Source organism: Adiantum capillus-veneris, chromosome 20 (assembly GCF_014529385.1).
Source record: "Adiantum capillus-veneris isolate H3 chromosome 20, ASM1452938v2, whole genome shotgun sequence".
Lineage (NCBI taxonomy): Eukaryota > Viridiplantae > Streptophyta > Polypodiopsida > Polypodiales > Pteridaceae > Adiantum > Adiantum capillus-veneris.
Window position 1 is genome coordinate 93,066,154 of NC_140950.1, and position 26,602 is coordinate 93,092,755.

The window sequence follows — 26,602 nt, forward strand, 5'->3', positions numbered from 1 at the left end:
TATACATACCCCCTCTGCTGTCTGGAATCCATTCGATGATACCCTTGCTGTGAACACGAATCTTTGATTTGTTGCCAATGAAAATGGAGCCACAAAGTCACCGGAAGTTGGATAACAGATCCTTCAAAAGTGTTGTGTCATGAAGCATCACTATCAAGGATCCAATTCAAAGCATCACGGATTGCAAGAGCAGTCTCAACCTCCGATGTCCCTAGAGAAGTCTCTATAGGTAGCATCTCCAAATGAACAAAGGTTGGGGATTGCACCGCAATCGAAGAAGTAGAAGCCTCGTAATGGCTTTTTCTCCACAATGATTGCAATGCAGATCAGCTTTGAAAGCATCCTTTTCAGCATCCGTCTTCTTGGTATTGTTGGTGCACTTCTGCTTACCCTTCTGCTTCTTCTTGTAGTTGGAAGAACCAGCCAAGGCTGGCTTCTCCCGCGCATTAAATTGCTCCTCTTGGTCCAATACCATTGGACCAGTTTCATCCTCCATTTTTAGAAACTCGAAACATCCCTACAAGCAGGTTGAGCCATTTACATCCACAAAAGCAAGTCCACCTTCAAGAGAGCTCAAAGGAGACGGAAAGACAGCTAGCCCATTCTTTTAAACTTTGGCGGGAAACTGATTCCACACCACAGGTTTCGGTGATTCACAATGCAGGCAAACTATATGCTTTTTCCTCATCCTAGTGAACTTTCTATGCTTAGGACTCGTACTGAGAAGAGGGGCTGTGGCATGTGTTCAGCCATGTTCCCTCCAATATACTTCAGAACCTCCCTGCCTTTGAGCTGATTTGTTTCGTCAGTGGTGAGGGTTTTATTGCAGAAAGTTGAAACAAGATCTCATTTCATGTGCAAACCTCCAGAATCTTGTATAGCCTGCTTTGATACGATTTTTAATTCTGAGTTCTAACCAGAACTCTCAATGACTAACAGCAACTTTTACTCTACCCAAATAATTCTTTCAGTGTGAACAAAAGGAGAGCAAAGACATCAAGTGCTTTGAAGGTGTCACAATATGCAAAGAAAGTACCTGATTCTTTAGCTGAAAAAGGTCAGATTCCTTCTCTAAATTTTGTTCTGCAACATATACTGCACATTAGCTCAACAAGCTACTAGAAAAAGATGTGATGCTTAAGCAAAAATAGCGCCAGATTCTTACTTGCAAGTTCAACATTCCTATTCACCATCTCCTTCCAAACCTAACAGAAACAGGAAAAGAACATTCTTAAACCTCTTGTCGATCATTAATCATTAATCACAGGCAAAAAGAGGACAAGGAACATCCCCTTACAGATTCGATTTGTTTAACTGCATCTGAAGAATGAAGAAATGCATTGTATGCATCCTGATCTGACAAAAATCTTTGAAGCTCCTCCGTGCTGAGAAACACAACTCTCTCTCTCTCTCTCTCTCTCTCTCTCTCTCTCTCTCTCTCTCTCTCTCTCTCTGAAAGAGGCTGATTCTATTACTTGAAAACCCCCCCGAAGTTTGACGCCCGAATGGTGCCTATTATGAGGGCAAGTACATCAAAAAGAAAATTGGAAAGCGAGATGCAATTAGGCACATTCTTGATGTTCTTGATGGTGCAGACTGTTCTTGATGCTTTGCCACATTCTTACTAGACTTTTGCTAGTACTTGGAGACTTATGACCCAAGGAAATCCTAAAAGTTGTCAAGTTTGATGCATTATGCACATTGTTGTTGCAAGTCGCTTTCCAAAAAAAACAGGGCTAAATAGCATGCAAATGAACAGGCCTTTATTGCTGCTCAAAGAAAAAGTGGTAACAACAATGTAGCCACTTCTCATGGTTCTTCTACGAGTGGAAAGACACCTTGTTCCTAATGCTTCTGCTGGCAGCCATAGTTACAAGTTCAGGTCCCCGTTCCCGGTTCCCATCCTAGTTTCCTGTCCCAGATTCCCGTTCCGTGTTTCAAATGTGAGCATCCTAAACACGGAATGGCATTTCATGCATGTTGCCGTTCCTTGTTCCCCGTTTTGATTTCCCATTCCGGGTAACTATGCTGGCAGCACTTCGTCTGAAAATTCTGGTGAAAAGGGTAAAAAGAAGATGCGTTGCCATTATTGTAAAGCTAATGATCACTTGATCATGTCCGAAACTGAAGTGTCCGAAACTGAAGCAAAAGAGGCTAGAAGAACGAGGCCAATTCCACTACAAGTGCAGCTATCGTAGAGTCTTCTGTGAAAGGAGATTGTGATGTTGATGTAGATGCAAAATGGGATTTTAGTGCAGAGTGTACTTATGATCCTTCTGTCCATGATGCATGTATGTCAGTTGTTGCAGATGCTCATGTGTGGCACTTCGACAGTGGTGCTACAAAGCACATTACCTCTCATCGTGACTTGTTCACCTCTCTCGAGGATGTCCCTCGCGGGAATACAGTCACTTGTGCAAACAATGCCTCTTATCCGGTCAAGGGAGTTGGAAAGATTGTGTTTGCTAGGCTTGGTCTTGTTGTGAAATTTGTGGATGACAGATGTACAATTCATGATCTCAATTTTGGTGATGAGATTGTTGCACCAGCATTTTATGTCGTGGGTTGTATAAGCTCACTTTGTATAACAGGTGTGGGCAGAGTTTTGCAAATGCAGTTGTGGATTCAAAGGTTGTTTCAAATGCAAAACTTTGGCATGCATGTATTGGGCATCTGAATTTTGTCAGTTTGCAGCGTTTGCAAAAATCTGATATGGTTGCTTCTTTGCCGCCTCTTGAAGCACCTGTAAAGCATGTTTGTGAGGGCTATATTTTGGGCAAAATGCAACATTCAAAGTTTCCAAAGGATGGTTCAGTAAGGGCTACATGCAGCTTGCAGCTTGTGTATAGTGATGTTTGTGGGCCCATGCAAACTCCGTCCTTGGGCAATTACCTTTACTCGTGACTTTCATTGATGATTACTCCAGGCATGCATAGGTGTATCCGCTTAAAGCAAAGTCGGAAGTGTTTATGTGCTTCAAGCCTAAATGTACTATGGGCACCCTCCATTCCGATCGAGGGGGGAGTATATGTCTCATGAATTTAGTGCATTTCTGGCTAGTCGTGGGATAAAACACCAATGTACAGTGCGTATACACCTCAGCAAAATGGTGTTGCTCATAGGAAAAACAAGTCACTTACGAAAATGGCACGATATATGGTCAAAAGTCAAGCTTTGCCACATTCGTTTTGGCTTGAGGCAATCATGTGTACTACTTATGTACTTAACAGGTACCCTACGAAAGCTTTGTAGTCTATGACTCCATATGAAGCATGACATGATAGAAAGCCATCTATTGATCACATGCGCGTTTTTGGCTCTTTGGCTTATGCTTTAGTGCCACAAACACAGCGCAGAAAATTGGATGATAAGGCTGTCAAATTCTTTAAATTTTTTTCCGAAAAAGAGATCCTTCTATTAGTTAATGAAACTGCCCATAGGGCTACAACCACCTCTACTAGAGAGGGCTACAACAAACATAAGGGGAGACTCTCCCAATGAAAAAACAGCATATGTACAATGAGGCTAAATCAAGAGATGGGAGGAGGGAAAAGCCACAAGGTGGACGGTAGTGCCATCTGAGCACACCTTGGACCATGGTGAAGAAAGGACCAGGGCGCAAGAGTCAAAGGAACGCCTCTCTACGCTCCCGCATGTGGCTCGGAGTCTCTCGAACTTTCCCCTGAGAGTATGGATCAGCTCTAGCCAAAAATCTCAAACAGTCTTTGCTGGTGGCACAAGGCGAGCCTCAAAGATGTTGAAGCAACGAGCCCGCCAGATGAACCAGAGTGTCAAGCCACAGATGAGCTCCCAACACTCCTCTCTCTCACTGCACCACTCCTATGGAGTAAACTCTATAGCAGGCTGGAGTGTAGGTCGACTCCCCTGTATCACTATCATCCTGCTAGTGGAGGATAGCTCAAACTGTAATGCCGGGCTCGTGAGAGTGGACCAGCAGTTGCCCCCCAAGTGTACTGTCGTGCTGTGGAAAGAGCTGGCATCAACCGAAGGACCCAAAGTCAAACCTGTTGTGCCCTAGGGTAGTCCCAAAGACAGTGACGCAGACTCTCCAAAGGATGGTCACAAGCTGCACATGCTACCGAGAGGCCACTATGTACAAGCAAGCTCCCTACTGCTGTAGCTCTATGTGCAACCAGCCACTGGAACAACGTGACTCGCCGCGATTGTCTGGCGTCCCACAACCTCGCCCAAAAAACTAGCAAGAACTCAACTGTGAGACCCTCCTCCTGCCAATGAGGTGCTGCAGCACGACGAGCCTCTCTCCGTGCTGCCAGTATGTGAAGTCCCAGTCGAACAGTGTACTGAAAGAAAGGGACACCTGGATGGTCAGCTGAGGAGAAAGGGTCCCTCCAAAACCACTCTCCAGCATCCCATTGCACTCGTGCCAGTGGACAGCTCTCCCAAGCCCACAACCTCCAGTGGCCTGTCTCAAGAGCTGTTGGGTCAGGATCTATAACACAAGTACTCCACAGATGCCCACAACTCGGATCCTCTGAAAACAACACTCTGCAACCTATGGGGCCCTACTGAGACTCTGTGTAAACGACCCTCACCCTGTAACTCGAAAAACATGGAGGGTACAGTCTGTGAGCAAGCCCGAACTGCAATGAGGACCTCCAATCGCATGAAGGCCCCCATCCATCTGGGCACTGCTAACTTGAGAGGTGTAAGCCACTCAACGGGTACTGCCTCTGTGATGTCTTGGCACATGCTCTGCACCCCTCTCATGCCCTGTAATTGGATGCTCTGAAGCTCCTCTGATAAAACCTAAGAAATGTAGCCAATCACCTAAAGTGCGTGTTGGACCCTTTGCCATGGGACCCCAAGAAACATGAGGCCTACTACCAACCAAGTGGCCTCTCTAAGTGTTGACCATGGGGTTCCAAACGAGTGGCTGTCTCAGGCGCTCCTCCGTGCAAGTAGGCTAGTGTTGCTCCAGGCCTCTCTGCAGACAGCTGCTCCCAAGATCGAAGGAGGCTCACAACAAACCGGTCCTCTAGTCTCCTGCTCAGGCCCACTCTGCGCATCTCTGTGAAAATCCACCTGGTGTAAGGTCTCCAAGGGCCTCCAGCCTGAGGCACTCTAGCTCTAAGCCGCTGAAGCAAAACTCCTTCCAGGGCTCCTCCCTTGGAAGCAGTCCTCTGACAACAAACTTCCCAAGAAGGGCTCTGCTCTGTTGTGCTGGGTCTATGATCCCCAACCCCCCATGAGAACAAGGTAGAGTGATGACCTACAAGGCCACTTTGGCCCGGGCTATCTGAGTATTGCGCCCTAACCAAAGGAAATTCCTGATCAGCCTCTCTACCTGGCTGATGCAGGAGCTTGAAAAGATCCAACAAGATGTAATGTACCACATAGTAGCCAACAACACCTGGTTGGCCACTACAACTCTCCCTGCCAAAGAAAGTCGTGTCGAACTCCAATGTAACAGCTTCCTCCTGATGGACAGGAGGAGGGGAGTAATCTACTGCTCAAGAGACAAGTCCAACCCACCCTGACAGCCCAAGTAACGAACTGCGTCCCTGGGGGGATCCATCAGAAACCCTCACCTGGCAGCCAATCAGGCGTAGGAGCACTGCCAACCGAGAAAGCCACTATCTTCCTCCAATTGATCAGTGCACCTGATGCACAACAAAAGGTCTCAAGAGCCTGCTCACACCTGTGTAGGTTGGCCTCCTGGCCCTCCAAGTACAAAGTTGAGTGGTCTGCAAACTCAGCATCCAGTAGCTTATCGCCCCGAATAGGAAGCGCTAAGCCACGTAAACCAACATGTTGTGAAACCAAAAATTTGCTCATCGCCTCAGCATAGAACAGAAAGAGGAAGGGGGCAAGAGGGCAGCCTTGTCCGACCGAACATGTGAGCATGAACCGATCTCCTCTATCTCCTGCCACAAGCACCTGACTATGTGCACGTTTGTAAAGAGCTGACACACCTCTAATCCACGCATCTAAGAACCCCATCCTGCGAAGATTGCCCTCCGAAAAGTCCCAGTCAACCCTATCGTAGGCCTTCTCAAAATCGAGAAGAAGTATCACCAAATCCTCACCACGAAGGCGCGCGAGGGCAGATGCCTCCCAAAAAGTAAAGATGTTGTCAAGGATACTGCGCTCCTTGACAAAACCTGTATGGATCCCATGTATAATGCTCTCTAGAAGTGGCTAAATCCTCAAACTCAGAGCCTTGGCAAGAATTTTGTAGGCTTAGTTTAGGATGGTGATCGGTCGCCTCTGTCGAATCTCATCAAGGAGCCACCCTCCTTGAGAATGAGGTAAATCAAGCCCTCAAATCATGTTGTCAGGCATCTCTCCTGTGTGTAAGATGTACTGAAAAGCGTTGCAGAGGTCTGAGCCAAACAAGTCCCAGTACTCAAGAAAAAACTAGGAGTCACACCATCCTCACCTGGACAGCTACCACGGGGAAGTGCTCTGAGGGCCACGTGGAGCTCCTCTAGCTGAAGAGGCACCTCAAGCCTCTGGCGCATCTCCTCAGTCACAAGACAAGGCACCTGTGCCCAAACCTGCTCTCTGCATGCATTCTGACGCTCTGACTAAGGCTCTGCTGCTGACAACAGGTCACGGTAAAAGTCAGTAGCAACTCCACGCATGTCCTCTTGCTCTGAAGCAACTGACCCGTCAGGCCTCCTCAACTGGCTGATACTGGCGTGCGAGTGCCGGGGTCCCACTGTCTCAAAGAACGCCCCGTAACTCTATCACCCACCTGAATCCACTGAGATGCCTGTAGATGGAAAGCAAACCCATGACTCCTCTGTGATAGCACGCTCCTCACGAGCCTGGTGCAACTGCTCCTCCAACCATGGACTGTCTGGGTGCTGCACCTGCATCCTCTGCAAGGAGGCAACACCTCGTCGAAGACACTACTCCTCCTCTCTAGCTGCAGCCAGGCGGGCCGTAGACTCTTTAAGAAAGAACCTACTAAGTTGAGCAAGTCCAGAGGCCACCTGTCAGCACGAGTCCTAGGTGTCCAAGCCCTCTGTCCAAAGAGCCACCACTCGCTCTCTGAGCTCAGAGTCCAACAAGATCCACTCAGGGATGCATAGCATCGTGCTATCTTTCCTCTGTCTATCTGTCATTGTGAGGATCACCGATGCATGGTCCGAAAAGGATGTCCCAGCCAGGATGCAAATTGACCCATCCAAGTCACAAATGAAGTCCCTAGCATAGAAGCGATCTATCCTAGATAGATTCACTTCTCCAACTCTGCGATCAGACGAGAGAAAACCAAGCTGTCAGGGGGTCTTACAAAACCTGAGTGCTGCCAAACATCAGAAACCCTCATAGTCATACAAAACCGCTCCCAAGCTGCCAGCTCAACCCCTGCACCGTGACATGGCCACCTCCAATCCGGTCAGAGGGGTCCTCCAACATGTTGAAGGCCCCCCCAACACACCACTACTCTGCATGCGACAAAGACTCCACAACCTGAGACCAGAACTCTGCCCGTGCACTTGCCACATTGGGCGCATAAATGTTCAGGAAACCCATGAGGCAACCCTGAATCTGCATAGTAATCAACTGAGCTCTGCTTGGTACAATAATACCTCTGCCCACAATGGCCTGCTGCTGCTGCAAAGAATCCACAATAGTCATACATACCCCTCCCTTGATGCCTCCAGGTCCAAATGCAACTGATCAAAACCTCTCATAGCGATCACGCAAAATCTAACCACACCGTCTAAGGCGGCTCTCACACAGATGATGCTCCTGTAGCATAAGAATGTCAATCTCACCACCCACAGGGCATCGCTGAAGCTCCTGACGAAACCAGCCCCTCTGACACTGAAATTGGGGCCCTCCTATCCCTGCACATTCCATGAGATGATCCTCATGGAGTCACTGAGAGAAAACAGACGCTGCAATAGCAGCCAACCTCGCTATCTTTGAGGCCGGTTTGGATGGGGAGTAATCCGCATCTGAACGACCTCTAGACAAGCGCGTATGGAGTGACTGTTCCGCCCAGGCCCAAGCCGAGCGTGCAGCTCGCAGGGCTACATCCTCTGTCCAAGAATCCTCATGTACAAATACATAGCAAGGAGGGCTTTTGAGTGTCGGCAAACAGATGCACAACAATGTGTCTGCAATCCGCTGCATCCGGTGGCGTCACGCTAAACTTGGCAAGAGGCCTAAGTGTCTGTACGAAATCTGTCACCCCTAAGTCCCCCGTGTGGTGTGAGAACTCAGTAGCCTGAATCTGGAGCCAGTCAAGAACTGTGTGCAGGGTCCACTCTGTAGGATCCCTACCGCACAACGGGAAGGAGAAACCAACCGCTGTGTCCAAAGCCTCAATGCCTCGCGCAACAAGAAAGAGGACGTGGACTCGAAAGCAAGCCTCCTCCAGGTCAAGAGAAGAGTCACCCACGAACCGTGTGAAGCTATAGTCGAAGAAGTCCCAGCGTCTGCAAATGTCAAAGCTAGTCAAACCTCTTGGGATTGCTGCAAAAGAAGAAGTCTGCACCAGAAAAGGCGGCCTCGGATGGGGCTAACCCTCCCGAGCCACACGGCTCGTAGCGAAAGCACTACCAAGAGATCGCCTCGCGGCAGACGCGCGTCCAATCCCTTGTGTCTGAGGAGGAGTGGAGGGGTCGGGAGATGAGGCTGTGGGCCCAACTGGGAGAGAGGAGGAACGGGAGACGGGGTGGAGGTGCAGGAGGGGGAGGAGGCGAGGGAGGCGGAGCCGCAGCGTCTGAAGGAGGAGGAGGTGGAGGCGGAGGAACTAAAGTGGACGGGGCCTCCTCAGACGGGTCCTGTTGTCACAAACTGCTGACGTGTCAAAGCCCTGAAGAATAAAGCCACCTTGCAGATGTCGGCCGAGGGGCCTAAACCCTAAGAAGAACAAGTAACAGAAGAAGAAGTCCTACCAACTTATGGGGACCCAAGTGACATAAAGGATTCAAATAAAGCTCGACTCTCACACACAAAAGACTTGAACATTGATGACGTGGCAGATTTCTGAAAATTGCGTTGACATGATGACGTGGCAGGCTGTACAGATTTCCACGTTTTGCGTTGACTGCTTGTCAGGTGCAGCGGAGTTAAAATGGTGAAGATCTAGTTTTATACTTCCACAAAATCCTTTCCTTCTTTCCTTGCGTTAGTGAATGCTTTGTACTTCAATGAATGTTCCTTTTATGTTCCCCTGAAGAGAGGGGTTGAGAGAATGCAATAGAGATGTGTAGAGGGAGAGAAAAAGAGAGAAGAAGAGAGCGACACCCGATGGGGTCCCAACCAACCCTCTCAAGGGCCCCCCACACCGTTACCGATGTGGTATTTGCTTTAGATTGCGTAAATGGAATGTATACACAATGCAATACCTCAATGCAGACTCTAATGACTTGACGACGACAAATCACCGCGGTAACTCCTCGGGAAGAGGCACCTCCGGGGCTGCACCTTTGGATCCTTCTCGATGTGGGATTTGCGGATGGCCACCAAGGGTAGATTTGGGGCTGATTTGCGCTCCCAATGTGAGAGGAATGAAGGGCTGAATGATGGCTGCAAAAACGCAGATCTGCGACGAAAAACGCAGCTGATCTCTCGCGTAGAGCAGGGCTGAAACGCAGATCTCGATGACGGAGATGATGGGCAGCAATGTGAGCACTCAATGCCGGCGAGGGAATGGCCGAGAGGAGGCTCAATGGGCTGCCAAAGTACCGGACCGCAACGGGAATAGGCAGCGTTAGCAGATCTCGCACCTTTCGCGACGGAATGGGCTGAAAACTGAAAACGCTGGCTGATCTGCAAGGCTAAGGCTGGCGCAAGGGCTGGAATCTGGCTGGAATCTGCAAACGCTGGGACTTCTTGCCAAAAACGCCAGGGCTGATTTGATGTGAAAACGCTAGGCTGATCTGTAGTCTCCTGCTAGCGCTTACACAATCTTCTGCAACTTGTCTCCAAATGGGAGCTCTCCTGCTCCCTTTATAGGTGAGGCATAGGCCTTATGAATTAGTTTAGGTTGAGGTAGGGCAAGTGTCCACCAGTTTTCCCAACAAATAAATCATAAAATGATTTATTACAAATTGGTCCAAACTTGGTGAGATTGTCGCACATCTGCCCACCTGGGAATCCGATCGACGCGCAGTCTGGCACGTCGGATTCCTCTAACCTAGAACTACATGCTCGTCATGCCAGATGCCCACCGTAGTGTAATAACATTTGTCAAAACGCATATACATACCATTTATGCAATAGGGTTCCAAACTGGAAATCCTAATCTAATGGATTTGTCCGGACATGCAGGTCCTACGAACAGGCTCACAAAATTGCCGATACTAATCCTCCTAAGATTCTAGACATCCCTATCTAGGAAGAAGGGCAAAACTGGCTCTGGAAGTCGATGAAGTATGTCCACGTGGCACACAGAGCCATGTGTATGTGACACTACTCTACGGATTTCCGTGATTTACGCTGGCAGCTTTTTGGCATTGCTTTTGGACCAGAAGCTTTTGAGATTGAGGGCTTTTCATGTAAAACTGCTTTTGGGGCCTAGGGCCTTTAAATATGAGGCTAGGGCTCATTCTTTAGCATGCTTCCTGGAGAAGGTGCAGAGTCTCGAGTACCAGCTTGTATTGTGTTGATGCAATACAAAGAAATACCGAAAGGGGCGCCAAGGTTTGGGGACAATACTCTCTGGGATGGAATTCCGCCACTCCGTGTCGTGTGTCGTCTCTCTCTTTCAGTTCAGTTGTTATTGAAGTGCTAAAAGTCTGTTCAATCTGTTCTTTTCTATTTGGCACGTGGTTCCCTTTTTGTGACAGTGGTATCAGAGCATCAGGCGTGTGCTTTTCTGAAAGCATACCGGTCCTACCAAGGAGCAGACAGAGTAAGATTGCACTTTCAAAAGTTCATTGGAAATTTTAGCTCCGACCCCGGACTTATTAGCCACTCATTAGCCACTCCTACCGTTACTTCATCGCGCATCGGGCGCACTCCCGTCTTCACCGCTCATTCTTGGGCATAAGCCATAAAGATCACTTACAAGAGCAGGATCCAAGATTTGTTTCGAGTTGCTGTTTTTCTCAGAGGCAGTGCCATGCAGATGTTGATAGCTACCAAGCAGCATACTCCAAGTACTTGGAAAGCTTTCAAGAAAATTTTTGCCCGAAGTTATTCGGTTTCTGATATCTTCCTTCGAAGTGCAACTTCTGGCAAAGTGGGGTATCCTGAATGTTAGGGAATAAAGGCCTAAGTGCCTTGTACTTATAGCTTATAAGTTAAAAGGACTTATAAGTGAGGGGGCCCAAGTGTGAATGGCCCCTAGTCACTTACTCATATACTCAAATATGAAGCCCAAAAATACACCAGCGTGGCTTCTCCCAAAATTCTACGAGCCCTCTCTCTCTCTCTCACGTTCTTTCTCTGCGCAAGCTCCTTGTGCGCCAATCTCCTCTTCTCCTTCACTCTCATTGCATAGAACAGCAAGTGGGCTCTCTCTCCTGCTCCCCCACACTGAAATGCTTGCCATTAGCAGATTATAACTTCTTTACATCTCTCAGCACGTGCTTCTTGTTGATAACCTCGGAGGTCCAGTGTGACTGCTATGACTTGGGACTACCATCGCCGCCAGAGGAACATTGTCTATCCAAGAGCTGATGGACCATGCTGTGCTCGGCTGAAGTCGCGGAGCTTAGATCGACACACACACACACACACACACACACACACACACACACAGCTTACACAGTACGCAGAGAATTCGTTGAAGGGTTATCTCTCAAATCTTATTATTCACAAAAGTATAAGTGAGTATATACAAAGAGTTAGTGATAAGCGAGTTAGGTGGGCGATCGGCCATATCCGTATAAGAGGCCACTTGGGCTTTAATCCCAACAACCTCCCACTTAAAGTCCAATGTGGCACTTTAAGTAACTGTAAATCTATGAACATAAATGTACAAAGATTTACATGGCTACCATCTATCCAATGCCCAATAGCTCACGACAATGCACAAAGCCCTCTCCTGGAAGTCCCTTTGTGAGTAGATCAGCAAGATTGTCCTTGGTGTGGATCTTCAGCAGTTGTATCTACTTGTCTTCAAGTACTTCCCTAATGAAGTGATATTTCACATCAATATGCTTAGTCTTTGAATGGAACATTGGATTCTTTGCCAATTGTATAGCACTTTGACTATCACAATATAACTCTGGCATATCTACTTTGATTCCCAAGTCTGCTGCCAATCTACCAAGCCAAATAGCTTCTTTGCATGCCTCATTTGCTGCAACATACTCAGCTTCTGTAGTAGACTGCATAATACAATCTTGGAATCGAGATCGCCATGATATGGCACCTCCAACCAATGTAAAGACATAGCCTGATGTAGATCTCCTCTTATCCAAGTCTCCTGCATAATCTGAGTCAGTGTATCCTCTGACACTCAGATCCTGACTACCATAGCATATGCGCATACTCTTTGTATGTTTTAAGTATCTCATGATACCTTTCACTGCCTCCCAATGTTTCTTGCCGGGATTTGACATATATCTGCTAACCACTCCCACTGCAAATGCAATATCCGGACGTGTAGCAATCATTGCATACATCAAACTCCCACATGCAGACGAATACGGCACCGTATCCATTTCAACCTTTTCCACCTCAGGCTGTGGGCAATCTTAGTTGCTTAGTTTCACATATGACGGCAATGGTGTCATCAATGCCTTTCCCCTGTCCATATGGAAACGTTGCAACACCTTGTCAATATACTCTTCCTGAGATAAGTAAAGCATCTTCTCGTTGGATACGCATACCCAGTGTGAGGTGGATTGGAAGGAATCTAACCCTAATTTTTGGTACAAGTTTCAGGATGGGAAGTTAGTCGACTTTTCGAGCTCGGCTGATGTCGAGATTGCTTTTTAAGTTTGAAATCTGTTTGAGAACTTGTTTGGTGATCCTGTTTGAAATTTGTTTGAAATGGATGGTATCTATTTTGAGTCTGTCTTGGTGCCGATTTGAACTGTTAGACTCTGGTTTTAATACTGGTTTCATTGAATGGTGATTGTACTCCCGGGTGGAGAAGTAAGAAATATTGTATTGTTTGAACCTCGGAACGACGTACGCCAATGCTTGGGGAGCATTCCGTTGTATGCTAGAAAACCTCCGAACGACGCAAGCCGATGCCTGGGGAGCGTTTGGTTGTATGCTTGAACCTCCAAGCGACACAGACTACGGTCTGGGAGCGTTTGGTTGTACAGTCCTCTGAGCTCATGGCCCGGACCTTTTTAGGTTATTTGCAGGGGGAGTGACGAGGTAGTCATTGAGTAGCTTCATAACGCAGACCGTTTGTCTCGGGCGAGTGCTCAGCGGCGCTATTTGTTGTGTCTTGTAACATGCATATGTAAGCATTTGTGTTGTATTGTGATGTGCTAACTACTAAATATTCCTAATTGGATGAGATTGTCTGGGTATGTAACTTTAGTGCATCAAGACACCCGTGGAAGATCATTATGGTCGGGGTGTGATGGCTAACTTTACTACGCCGGAATATCAAGAGTTCCGATCTGGACGAAAGGAGAAGCTAACTCCTTGATCAAAAGAGCCGAAAGGAGAAGCTAACTCCTTAACAAAAAGAGCAAACTCATTGTCCCTCGGAATGACCCTTCGAAATTTTTGAGCTAACTTGAGTTGTTCTGCAGATATGCTGTAATCATGGACGATTACTCTCTTTCAAGAAGGGGAGATGTCGCAAACTGCTGACGTGTCAAAGCCCTGAAGCATAAAGCCAACTTGCAAATGTCGGCTTTGGGGCCCCAAGTGACATAAAGGATTCAAATAAAGCTGGACTCTCACACACACAAAAGACTTGCGCAAACTGATGACGTGGCAGATTTTCGAAAATTGCGTTGACATGATGACGTGGCAGGTTGTACGGATTTTCGCATTTTGTGTTGACTGCTCTACGGATTTCCGTGATTTACGCTGACAGCTTTTTGGCATTGCTTTTGGACCAGAAGCTTTTGAGATTGAAGGCTTTTCATGTAAAACTGCTTTTGGGGCCTAGGGCCTTTAAATATGAGGCTAGGGCTCATTTTTTGGCATGCTTCCTAGAGAAGGTGCAGAGTTTCGAGTACCGGCTTGTACTGTATTGATGCAATATAAAGAAATACCGAAAGGGGCGCCAAGGTTTGGGGCCAATACTCTCTGGGGTGGAATTCCGCCACTCCATGTCGCATGTCGTCTCTCTTTCAGTTTAATTGTTATTGAAGTGCTAAAAGTCTATTCAATCTGTTCTTTTCTATTGACACGTGGTGCCCATCTTGTGACACCTATTGAAGGGGGTCAAAACGATTCCCTATCGGAACCCAGTGCTGCTAAGCTGCAAGAGGTCGGCCACCAGGGGGAGCAGTGGGGCAAGCCCGCCCTTGTCGGCGGCGGCCAGGCACCTGCTGCCAACCGTCAGTTGTCTAATCGTTGGTCTCTATCGAGGTACCAGCCTGTGCGTCCTCTGTATCTGGTTGCTGGGTATGCTCAGCCTTGGGAGGCTGTTCATGCGCTATGGGCGAGGTCTCCTACGAAGACAGGCCTTTGCCAAATGGCCCATCTGTCTGCAAATGAAGCATTGATTCGGGAGACCCGAATACTCTACACTCTGTCTGATCCAACTATCAAATTCTTTTTTGTTGGTTATAGTACTAAAAGCAAAGGTTACAGGTTATACAATCCGCAAACAAAGCGTATCTCGGTTTCAGGGAATGTTGTGTTTGTGGAAAATTTGAATGTAAATTCGAATGAGGCAAATGTAGCCTATGGGGGTTTCTAAAAATATTACAGATCAGCCAATTTCTGGTGCAGATGTATATGATGTATTTGATGAGGAAAGGGCTGAGAATGAGCAGGCTAGAGGTATACCAAAATGGATGGTGCATACTTTGCGTGACAGTAAAACTGGATGCACCTTTGTCTAGTCGTACTCGTTCAGGTTCTAGCTTATGTGATGTAGAGGAACCTCTATCTTTTGATGAAGCACAAAGTTCAAAAAATTGGATGGCTGCCATGCAATCAGACTATGATGCACTTCTAGAAAATGACACATGGACTTTATGCGATTTGCCTCCTAGCAAAGCAGCCATTGGTACGAAGTGGGTTTACAAGTTGAAACGCAAGGCGGATGGTGAGATTGATCGCTATAAGGCTCAGCTTGTTGCAAAGGGTTATGCACAACAGAAAGGCATAGATTATGAAGAGACTTTTGCTCCCACTTGTCGTATGACTACTGTGCGTTTTCTATGTGCATTGGCATCTCATTTTGGTTGGGATGTACATCAATCAAGCATTGTTATTGCTTTCTTGAATGGTGACATATTTGAGGAAGTTTATGTAACGCAGCCTAGCGGTTTTGTCAAGAAAGGACGAGAGGATAAAGTGTGCAAATGTAAGAAAGCTTTGTATGGGTTGAAGCAATCTACTCATGCTTGGTATGAGAAAGCTAACACTCATTTGGTTAAACGAGGCTTTCGTAACAGTCCAACAGAAAGCACTTTGTATGTGAAGCGTGAGGGTGATGTACTTCTCATTGTTGTTCTATATGTGGATGATTTGTTGATCACTGGTCCGAATGAGACACACATTGCTGAATATAAGGCTGATTTGAATGAGACACACATTGCTGAAGCTTTCGTAACAATCCAACAGAAAGCACTTTGTATGTGAAGCGTGAGGGTGATGTACTTCTCATTGTTGTTCTATATGTGGATGATTTGTTGATCACTGGTCCGAATGAGACACACATTGCTGAATATAAGGCTGATTTGAATGCTACTTTAAGATGAAAGATTTGGGGCTATTGCATCTTCAACATTTTGATCACTTCAGGTTCGGTTTCTTTTGCAAACACCAAGTAACTGCAAATAGAGCTTTTCATTGCTTTCTTGATACATGACCCACAAGAGGAATGGAGTTACCTCGAACCCCTACGTCAATCACAAGATTCTTGCCTTTATGTGTGAGCTTAAGTTTGTCTGCATCTTTGTCATAAATAGGAATTGCCTTGACTTTGCGCATCCAAGGCATGCCTAGCATTACATCGCAGCCTTGAGTAGGACCTATTAGAAAGTCCACATGATCCAAATATCCCCCAATGTGAATTCTTAATGGATCCTTTATAGATGCGACTTGTGCTTGCTGTCCAAAGAGAGTGTCAACAATTGTTAGCATACCTTTGTCTTCATTAGTGAGACCAATAGATCTGCTGCTTCCTCAGAGATAAAATTATGAGTTGATCGAGAGTCGATCATAATTACAACAGGTAGATCTCTCAACTTTCCAAAAGATTTCCATAGTTGCCTTACTTTAACATCAGTACTGCATTCAGGGGCTTGGACGTCTGTAATGGTAGCAACCTTAGGTTTGGTTGGCTCTTCTATAATTTTCTTGTCACCATTCTTCTTCTTGCACTTTGATGCCATGTGTCCTTTGCCGCCGCATTTGAAACGCCTTCCTTCCTTGAGTCATCTCTTCATTTCTTCCTTTGACATCTTCTTGTAGGTTGGTCTTTCTTGCTTGAGCTCATCTTTAGAACTTGATGGTTTAGAAGATGCTAAAGACTTCTTTCCTTGATTCTCGTGAGTCTTTGCTCTCTTTAATGACCCTTCATTTGTTGAAGAACTTTTTCTCTTCAACATCCACTTCATATCACGAGCTTCTGCATTCAATGTTGATTCCATGCAATCCTTCAAATGTCCTTTTTAGAGACATGCATAAGAGGCTTCAAAAGTGGATGTAGGCCGCCTTCAAACTTGCGGATAACTTCACCGTCACTTACATTGATATATTGGGAGCCTTGAGGTATGTATCCCAAAAGCGATCAATATACCCTTGCACATTATCCTCTTTTTTATCAAGCTTATCCCAATCTGTGCATATGTCCTTCTTGAAGTTTGTAGGCAGAAATTGAGATGTAAATATCTCTTTAAATTCCTCCCAAGTTTTAGGATTTGTGTTCCTGGTTACATGGGTTAGATACCAATTACTAGCAACTTCTTTAAGATGCACACATACCTGATGAAGCATAGATTCTTCAGAAGAAGTTACAATTTTTGAAGGCTAAATCAAATTCTCCGATGAAGGCAAGCGCCTTTGCAATGTCCATGCCCTTTCCATCAAAGTAAGTAAGTTTTACACTCTTGTCTCCCAGCTTGCAAGTTTACTTCTTCTTTCTCTCATTTTCTGTTTCGAATATCTCCTTTGTACGTAGCTCCATTGATGAATGATGACAAGAGGCTATTGCATAGGGCTCCAAGGAAACAGCATTTCTAGAGGAGTCCGGACCGATGATGCCCTTCCTTAATAGATATTTCTTGGCAAACACAATTGGGTCTCCAAAATCAGAACTTTTAATAAAATCTTCAAAGTGAGATACCTTTGAATTTGTGATTGCCTTCCTAGCGACCACCAATTGCACATCAAGATCTGACAACAAATCCTCCATCTCTTTTATACGTTGAAGAAGCTTCTTTTCAAGCTTTGTCGATCCATCTTCTCTATGGCTATGAGCATGAGATGATGATGGGGTCTTTTCTCTATGTCGGCTCATTGATTTCCTATGGCTGCTACTCTTGAAGGAAGATTCTCTTTTTGAGGAAGAGGAATCCTTCGAACGACTATAATGCGTCATTGACTTCGATCTCTCTCTATGGCTTGACATCTTCTTGGTAGCAAAAGTCTTGAAATCCAAGACCTCCTTCAATTACCTAGATGGTAAGGAAGGTTACTCCGCTCTGATACCAATGAAACTCAGGACCTCATTACACCACAGGCTTATTACTGCCAATTCACACTTTGAACATAGGATAAATATCAATCTCTAATTAAAGCTTGAGAGAGAGGGACATATATATGTTGAGATATGGAAAATTTGAAAGACTGAGACAGATTAGATAACGAGAGAAGATTGACAGTGACACACTGTTGACCCGAAAGGCTGGGCCCCCTTCATAGGAATTATTTATTCCTCCAAAAAATTACAAGTGTATAGGCTGAAAATTCAGCATGGAATCACCATGCATTCTTCTTCGTGCAATCCTTCGGCAACACTTCCTTCGATGCCTTCCTTCCTCTTCATAAGCTTGCATGAGAGAGAGCAGAGAGAGAGCATGTAGGACTTATGGAAAGGAGAAGTAGCATGTAGAGAGCAATGGTGTAGAGGCTTCTTGGAGTGACGTTGGGCTGAACTTCAGCAAATGGAAATGTGTTCAAGTGAAGGAAAAGGCATGTATTTATAAGAGAGGTGGTCTCCCTTGGAAACCTTCTTTGAAATTTGAGACCTTTGAAATTTGAGTCCTCCTTTGAAATTTGAGGCCTTCTTTGAAAATTTGGGCCTTCTCGAAACCTAGTAAAGCAACCCCAACATGAAGAAAGGGGAAAACCACAAGAGAAATTGGCACGTAAGCATTGCACTTGAGCTACGTGGACAAGCTACTACTAGAGGTCAGCATCAATCTTAGTCAGCTTAGTATCTAGTCTGGCAACTTTGTGAGCCTCTAGAAGGGCGTGCATAATCAAGCAGGTCATAGTTGCAAACCCTCACTTACACAATACACTCACTTAAGCATATAGATATATGATCAATCACTTAATCATTTAGTAATAAGTGACTTTGACATGACATTTATAAAAAGTAGGTAGGGGAAATGGCTAAAAGAACCTAAAAAAAAGTCACTTCGCCTTCAGTTTCTAGGATATCAAGACCCACTACCCTCAGGGGCATCCAACGCCCACAATACCTCAGCACCTAGCGTTTTCATCACCAGGACCCCGGCATCATCAGCGTTTTTGCAATCGGTTCACCCTAGCATTTTTGCATCGGATCAACATCAGCATGAAGCATTTAGTATTCAGCATTTTCAACATTGTATCAACATTTTGTGCAAGTAATTAGAACAAGTACTTGCTCTGGCAATGTCAGGTGCAACAGAATTAAAATGGTGATAAGATCTAGACTTTACACTTCCACAAATCCTTTCTTCTTTCCTTGCTTGGATGTGTGCTACTTAGTACGAATGATAGTTCCTTTTAGAGAGAGAATGAGAGGTATAGAGAGAGAGAGAGAGAGAGAGAGAGAAGGAGAACGACACCTAATGAGGTCCCAACCAACCCTCTCAAAGGCCCCCCACACCGTTGCCGACGTGGTATTTGCTTTTGATTGCGTAAATGGAATGTACAGACATGCAATACCTCAAATGCAAACTCTACTAACTCGAATGGGGAATGTCGTCATGGTAACTCTTCCAAATGAAGCGCCTTTGGGGCTGACTGGATGCACCTTTGGATCCGTCTCGATGTGGGGTTGCTAATGGCCACCAAGGGATATATATGGGGCTGATTTGCGATCCCAGTGTGAGAGGAATGAAGCACTGAAAACGTAGATGATGATGGAGCCGATAATGGACAGCAATGGGAGCACTCGATGAGGCCAGGGAATGGCCAAGAAGAGGCTCAATGGGTTGCCGAAGACCGGTTGTCAGCAGGGAGAGTAGCATTAGCAAATCCACCACATTTCCGACAAAGGGAAGGGGCTGAAAACTGAAAACGATAAACTGCTAGCTGAGATTTGGTGATGGAAAACCAAAACGCTAGCGCTAAAAATGTGAAATGCTGGTTGATCTGCAAAATGCTAGGGCTGATTGCTAGCGCTGGCTCTGAATGCTGGAAATGCTGGGTCTCATGCTCCTTTTATAGGGTAGGTATATTGCTTAAGAACCCCTTAAGACTTAGGTAGGGCAAACTTGGAAGACAAATTTAATGATAAACTTGACTAGGCAAAGTTTCTGAGAAAACTGTCGCACATCTGCCAACCTCAGAATCCTATTGACACGAAGAATGGCTCCTTGGATTCCTCTAGCCTAAACTACATGCATATCATGTCAAATGCTCACCGTAGTGTAAGAACATTTGTCAAAACGCTTGTACAAACCATTTATGCAAGAGGGTTCCAAAACTAGAAAACCTAATCTAATGGACTCGTTCGTCGGACATGCGCGTCCTGCAAACAGACTCACAAATTGCCGATACTAATCCTCCTAGCATTCAAGACACTCCCATCTAGGGATAGGTACAAAATTGGCTCCGGTAGTCGATGAAGCATGTCAACATGGCACACAGAGCCATGTTCACGTGATAGGCAACAGAGTAAGGGGTCCATCAACGGTGGTTGGGACCCGACATGCGGTGTCGTCTCAAATATTTAAACCCTTCCGCTGCACCTAACAAAAATGATATGAAGTAGGATGTGGTAGCATTAGTGTCTCCACTTGGAAAGAGATTGAAAATTTTCAAATTTTAGATGCAACTGAATTGAGAGAATAGGTAAAATCAAGCTTTCAAAATTCCATAATCCTTTGTTCGTTCCTTGCATTAATGAATGCAACTTTGCGTTGCTTTTAGTCAAAGAGATGAGGTAGAGATATAGAGATATAGAAACTCAGCTCGTTGGTTTAATAGAGTACATTCAAAGCATGAATGACCTCTATACAAACCTGCACCTACTCTTGGGCACTCACGACATGAGTAGGGATGTCTTAGGTGTTGCCCAAGCTATGCATAATAAAGGTGATAATCTTAATCTTCCTTTTTGGAAAAGCAGCGAAGTTGAGGTCGCATATTGTCAAGTTTGAATCTTTGTCCTTTGGTTATTTTCAGCCTCTTCTTCATAGCTTTGTAGTAGTATTCATTTCTAGTATTTAGCTCACGTTAGGTCTTAAGAATTTGTTCCTTTAGAAGTTGTTGTGTGGAGTCTGATTTCTAGGATTAAGTCTATCTTATCCTTTTTAGTTTAAAGTTGAGTACTTGTTTCGAGTTTTAACCAAGTAAGCTGCTTCAACTTATTTTGCATATATGCATTTTCTAAAAACATTTTCAACTAAATAATGGTTTGTTTTATCTTGTTTTGTTTGATTTAATTTATTTTTTCTTATATCCCTTGCTTTTGTAGTTTTATGAGTGTTTTATCCCCTCTTATAATTCATGAGTTCAAACTATTCTAAACTAATGAAGGTATATATATAGAGATATAGAGAGAGGGAAGAAAGACGCACCAATGGGGTCCCAACCAACTCTCTCAAGGGGCCCCCATAGCATTACCAATGTAACATTTGCTTTAAATTGCTTGAATGGAACTACACAATTCAATACCTCAATGCAAGACTCGACTCGACTCGTATGGATGATGTAGCTAGGTAACTCTTCGAGATGAAGCACCTACGGGACTTATTGATGCACCTACGGATTCTGACTCGGTGTGGGTTGTGGAAGGCCACCCAAAGGAAGCTCTCGGACTAATTTGCACACCCAATGTGAGAGGAAACAAGGGGCTGAAAAATTGCAGATCCGAGACGCAAGACACGCCACCAAACTTTGCGTACAATCAGGATGAACAGGCACCCGAAGATGGTAAAGATGATGGACAGCAAAGGGCACCGAATTCGAGGTCGATGGGGTCCGGGAGCAAGGAGTGAAAGATGGTTGCCGGAGACGCCAAGAAACTGTACGAGAAGGGAGCACTAGCCTGAAACATTGGCAAAAGTAGAGGCACTGATTTTTCCCAAAACGCTAGAGAGAGGGAGCCCTAGTTTTCTAAGCTTTCATATTCTTTTTACGTAGAGTCTTTTGTTGTCTTCACTTTGGAATGCCATATTGGCCTTAAGTCAATTATAAGGCCTAGGTTTGGCAGGTGACTTTGACATAGCTTATTAATAAATGACAAATCGCCTATTAATAAGTTTATATCACAAGGGTAGTTTCTAGGTGAAATTGTCGCACCTCCCAACCCAGGAATCCGATTGCCGTAGGGAGTGAAAGATGGCTGCCAGAGACGCCAGGAAACTGCATGAGAAGGGGGCACTAGCCTGAAACGTTGGCAAAAGTAGAGGCAGTGATTTTTTCCAAAACGCTAGAGAGAGGGAGCCCTAGTTTTCTACGATTGTTTTTACGTAGAGTCTTTTGTTGTCTTCACTTTGGAATGCCACTTTGACCTTAAGTCAATTATAAGGCCTAGGTCTGGCAAGTGACTTTGATATAGCTTATTAATAAATGATAAATCACCTATTAATAAGTTTATATCACAAGGGTAGTTTTTAGGTGAAACTGTTGCACATCTCCCCAACCAAGGAATCCAATTCTCGCAAGGATTGGCATGTTGGATTCCCTTAACCTAAATCTACAAGCTCGTATTGCCAGATGCCCACCGAAGTATAATAACATCAAAATGTGTGTCCAAATCATTTATGCAAGATGGTTCGAAAACTAGAAAGCCTCATCAAATGGACTTGTCCGAGCATGCACGTCCTACAAACAAGCTCACAACTTTGCTAGTGCTAGATCCCCTAAGTTCTAAAACATTGCTATTTACAAGATTGGCTCTGAAAGTCAACATAGCATCTCCACATGGCATATTGTGCATGTGACATCGAAGGCGTTGGCATTCAAACTTTCTCCAAGTGAAGATGTGAACACCTTACATGCTCCTTCTCCTTGATTCAAGATCACTTTCCATTAAGGGTATGGGCATGGAGAGGGTTTTGGAGTACATGATAAAGATGTTCCAAAGCTCTCCACATCGGCTTCATATAGGTTAGGATTCCAAGAAGTGGTTTGGAAGATGGAATTAGCACACTTGCTTTAGGCTACATAACTAAACTCACAATGATTGAGGATTTTTTACAATGCAAATACATCATGACATGGAAAAAAATCTAGAGGCTTTGGATTAAGCCACCTGCATTTCCCCTACTTATAAAAGCATGTTCTTCTCTTACAAAGGACACGGTAATCACCCACACATACTTAAGCATGTTCCCTAAACCGCAATCCACACCATAGCAGCAATCCACTCATACATACATACATACTTGAGCATGTTCCCCTTACCTTCCACTCCTTCGATGTGAGACAAGGCGCTGGGGTACAGGGAAGAGTCGCTAGAGTCGCTTCAAGCACACTAATGCCCCTTGCAAGTTCAAGTGCTCTACTTTGGATCACATTGAAACTTGCTTTCCTCACATTGTCAGCCTAGCCCATTCCCCACATACCTCTATCTCCTAGGCCCAGCCACTCGTAAACTCTCAATTGCCACCTCATATCCACAATCTTCAAGCATCGAGTCTCGACATAGAGCATGTGACATGTTTCATTTGGTCCATAGGTCATACTTTGAGGACGATACCCCTCTCTCTCTCTCTCTCTCTCTCTCTCTCTCTCTCTCTCTCTCTCTCTCTCTCTCTCCACTACCTACATTCAGTTCAGTTTTGTATCAGTTTTGTTTCATTTGTCTTTCCGATAGACGGATGACATACACACCATGTACATCTGTTTTGTCTCATAGGCCGATTTCGGCCTGACATAGACGTTAAAAATCTTTCTTTCTCTCTCTCTCTCTCTCTCTCTCTCTCTCTCTCTCTCTCTCTCTCTCTCTCTCTCTCTCTCTCTCTCTCTCTCTCTCTCTCTCTCTCTCACACACACACACAGGCACGCACACATGCGACAACTTTTTGCAAAGTCTATGCTTGATGGCTATTAAAAACATGCAAGTATAAACACCAAAGCATGTACACCCATGAGCAAATGCTGGACTCAACAACATTCTAAACTACTATGAGCCTGTAAGAATATATTCTCGAAGATATAATACCTCTTATTCCTAAGAGCTAGGAAAACATCAGAGGAAGATGATCCCGTTGGAGGTTGCGAGGAAAATGGTCTGAATTCATTGATCTGTGGCGATGATGAGTTACCTCCAGCTGAGGTAGGTTCTGGTACGTACTGTGGTGTAGGATACCATGACTGTTGTGGATAAGAACCGTTTCTGAAAATTGCAAAAAAAGCTGTATAAGGGTTTGGCCATTACCAAACGTACATTAGCAAACTGATACGGCCTTTCACATCTCAAAATGCTCTCTAAGTAGGGACTATGAGACAGAGATGTTAAATTATTCCCACTTTTTCTGTGCAAATCGATTAATGCAAAGTGGCGAGTCCTACTAGGTGTAGAAATGCATGGGTTGTGTGTTAATTCAAGCAGGAACATGATGAGAAACAGCATTCGAGCACATATGATTTGGCAAGTGGGATCACAGATAAAATGACGATAAACCCAGATCCCTCCATGGAGATCAGACAAAAGAGCCGAGAAAATTGCGAAAGACAAGAGCACTTACGAGTAGGGCCACATAGTTCAAGGCGCTAGTCCACGAAGCTGCGTTGGGGTATGTATGAAGGAGTGTCCTAGAGAGCCAAACTGAACTCCCTGCACACAGTCAATACCTGCTCGCAAGCAAGACAGCGTAGGAGGGAACGTTTTAGTGAAAAGCACCGCGGCGTGTCGCGATCGACCCCGATCAGGAAAAGCACGACTGATCGACCCCCAAATTAACGTTCGGCCATCCACCAATCCAATGGCCTTGAACGTGTCACATGACACGACAAGGAAGGAACTAGTCTTGTAATGTTTAATACAATTCAAGTTTTTGGGGAACATTATGTTTAACTAGTGTGGCAGGCGGGCCTCTCTCTCTCTCTCTCTCTCTCTCTCTCTCTCTCTCTCTCTCAATTCTGTCGCCGGATTTGTTGGGCACACAAGCCGGATCATCGGGATGTTTAATACAATCCAGTAGACACAAAATAGAGGACATTATAATGACAAAAATTTAATAGACATGAAATCAACGGCATTATAACTCATGTGTATCAGAAGTAGTATATGCATGCTACCATGATAATAAGGAACGGAAGTTGTGCCTTGCTGTGTAGTCTTTATGTGTTGTCCAAGAAAACACATAGGCATGGAGGTTTGGATCTAGATTATGAACCTTGCAATTTCATCGAGGTGGAACCATGCTTGTCCATTTGAACATCCACTGCTGTGAATATATATGGTTCCTGTGGCACACATCACAAGTTGTAAAATAGATGCAAAAGACATAGAATATAAACCTAACTTAATGAAGAGGAGAGTATTTTATAGATGAGAACATGAATCGAAATAAATTAGGAGTATTTTTAAGAGAATTGGAAGTGCAACCAACGTTTAACAGATTAAGTTTAATTATTTAGTGGCAAAGTCTCAACTTGTTTCCAATGCATCAGTATATAGCTCCAATAATCTTGATCTCTCTCACATGACTTGCTTGAGGATTGGCTATTGCATGCCATGTAGCTTTCAATTCACCTTTCTGTAATGGCCTGATAGGGAGTTTCAAAGCGCTTAGGGGGATTTTTTTTTATGGTTGAAAACACACACACACACAGGCATGCGCACACAGACAATACATACTTCTCTTCTGTCATCCCTGATCGTCATCTGGCTTTCCTTCCTCTCTTTCTCTCTCTCTCTCTCTCACGTCTACTGAGTGCTACTAATTATACAATGAGAACGTACCTCTATCGTATGATGGTGTCTTCTCTTCCAAGTAATATTGTCTCCTCACTTGCCTTGAGCCTCCATCTGTAAAATATTGAAAAGCGTCATTTGAAGAACATTGAAAAGCATCCCAAGGTCAAATTAGCCCCTAGATTTTATGGTCCCTTCAAGATCACCAAAATCATTAACCCAATGCATACAAGCTTGACATTCCACATCATTGGCGCATCCACAACTCTTTTCATGTTAGTTTGTTGCACAAATTTAAAGGTACCCCACCTATTGCACCTATTTTTGATGACCCACCCTTACTCGAAGATGATGAAGAATTACTAATTTTAGAATCGATTATTGATCATGACTTCACTACTACACGCACTGATACACAATATCATAGATATCTTGTTAAATATAAGCATCACTCTGTCAAAGAATGTCAATGGCTTCCTAAAGCCACTTTAAGTCCCATGTACCAGCACTTGATTTCTGCATACCACAATCACAGTAATGCATTTAGGCATGATGAGGCACCTTTAGGCAATGCATACCATCAACTTTGGTGGAATGGTTTGATCATCCCTAAATGGAATGGAATACAATGACTGAACTTGATTGGTACATTGGTTGGTTTTTATGGAATCAATTCAAACACATGCTAGAGTTCCTACACCTTTGATAGGCAGGTCTCTCTGTTATGCAAGTGATATGGAAATTGTTGTTGTTATCTACATGTGTGTTAGAGTTCCTACTCCTAGTGAGACACGACTCTCCGTGATATTTACATGTGGAACTGATCCACCACATATTACTTTGCTACTGTTATGAACAACTGAGGTCAATTGCTTTTGTTACCCCGGGGTATGTTATGGAATGGATTCTGAGAAGTTGGACACTAACACCTATGGTCATGTGTGCGTGATGTAGCAAGTCAAGGTAGCTGAGTCATGGGCAGGTGCCTGACAGTAGATAGCAGGACATGGAATAAGCCAATAAGAATTAGGGTTTTTAGTTATTTTAATAAAGTCTGTATCCCCAAAGTGGAATGTAAATAGCCTCATTTATGAGATGTCCCTTTTTGGAATGAGTATAAATACATGCCTACAGGAAGCCAATTCACTCTAGGTATGGGAGGATGATTGTACCCAATGCTCTCTTCTCTCTCTCTCTCTCTCTCTCTCTCTCTCTCTCTCTCTCTCTCTCTATATATATATATATATA

The 26,602-nt window shown here is 44.8% G+C and overlaps 1 protein-coding gene across 1 annotated transcript in view; it reads right to left on the bottom strand.

Moving 5' to 3' along the window:
* LOC147432903 (vacuolar protein-sorting-associated protein 37 homolog 1-like) overlaps positions 1-24,421 on the bottom strand; it is an 88,045-nt gene extending 63,624 nt beyond the window's left edge. The window contains exons 1-5 of the mRNA XM_086492651.1: positions 24,183-24,421; positions 23,657-23,830; positions 1,298-1,385; positions 1,166-1,205; positions 1,037-1,083 (exon numbers count right to left, since the gene is read on the bottom strand). Of these exons, the coding sequence (XP_086348777.1) occupies positions 1,037-1,083; positions 1,166-1,205; positions 1,298-1,385; positions 23,657-23,830; positions 24,183-24,196 (363 nt within the window). The 5' untranslated portion in view covers positions 24,197-24,421. The remainder of the gene's footprint in view (positions 1-1,036; positions 1,084-1,165; positions 1,206-1,297; positions 1,386-23,656; positions 23,831-24,182) is intronic.
* Between the last annotated feature and the right edge of the window lie 2,181 nt (positions 24,422-26,602).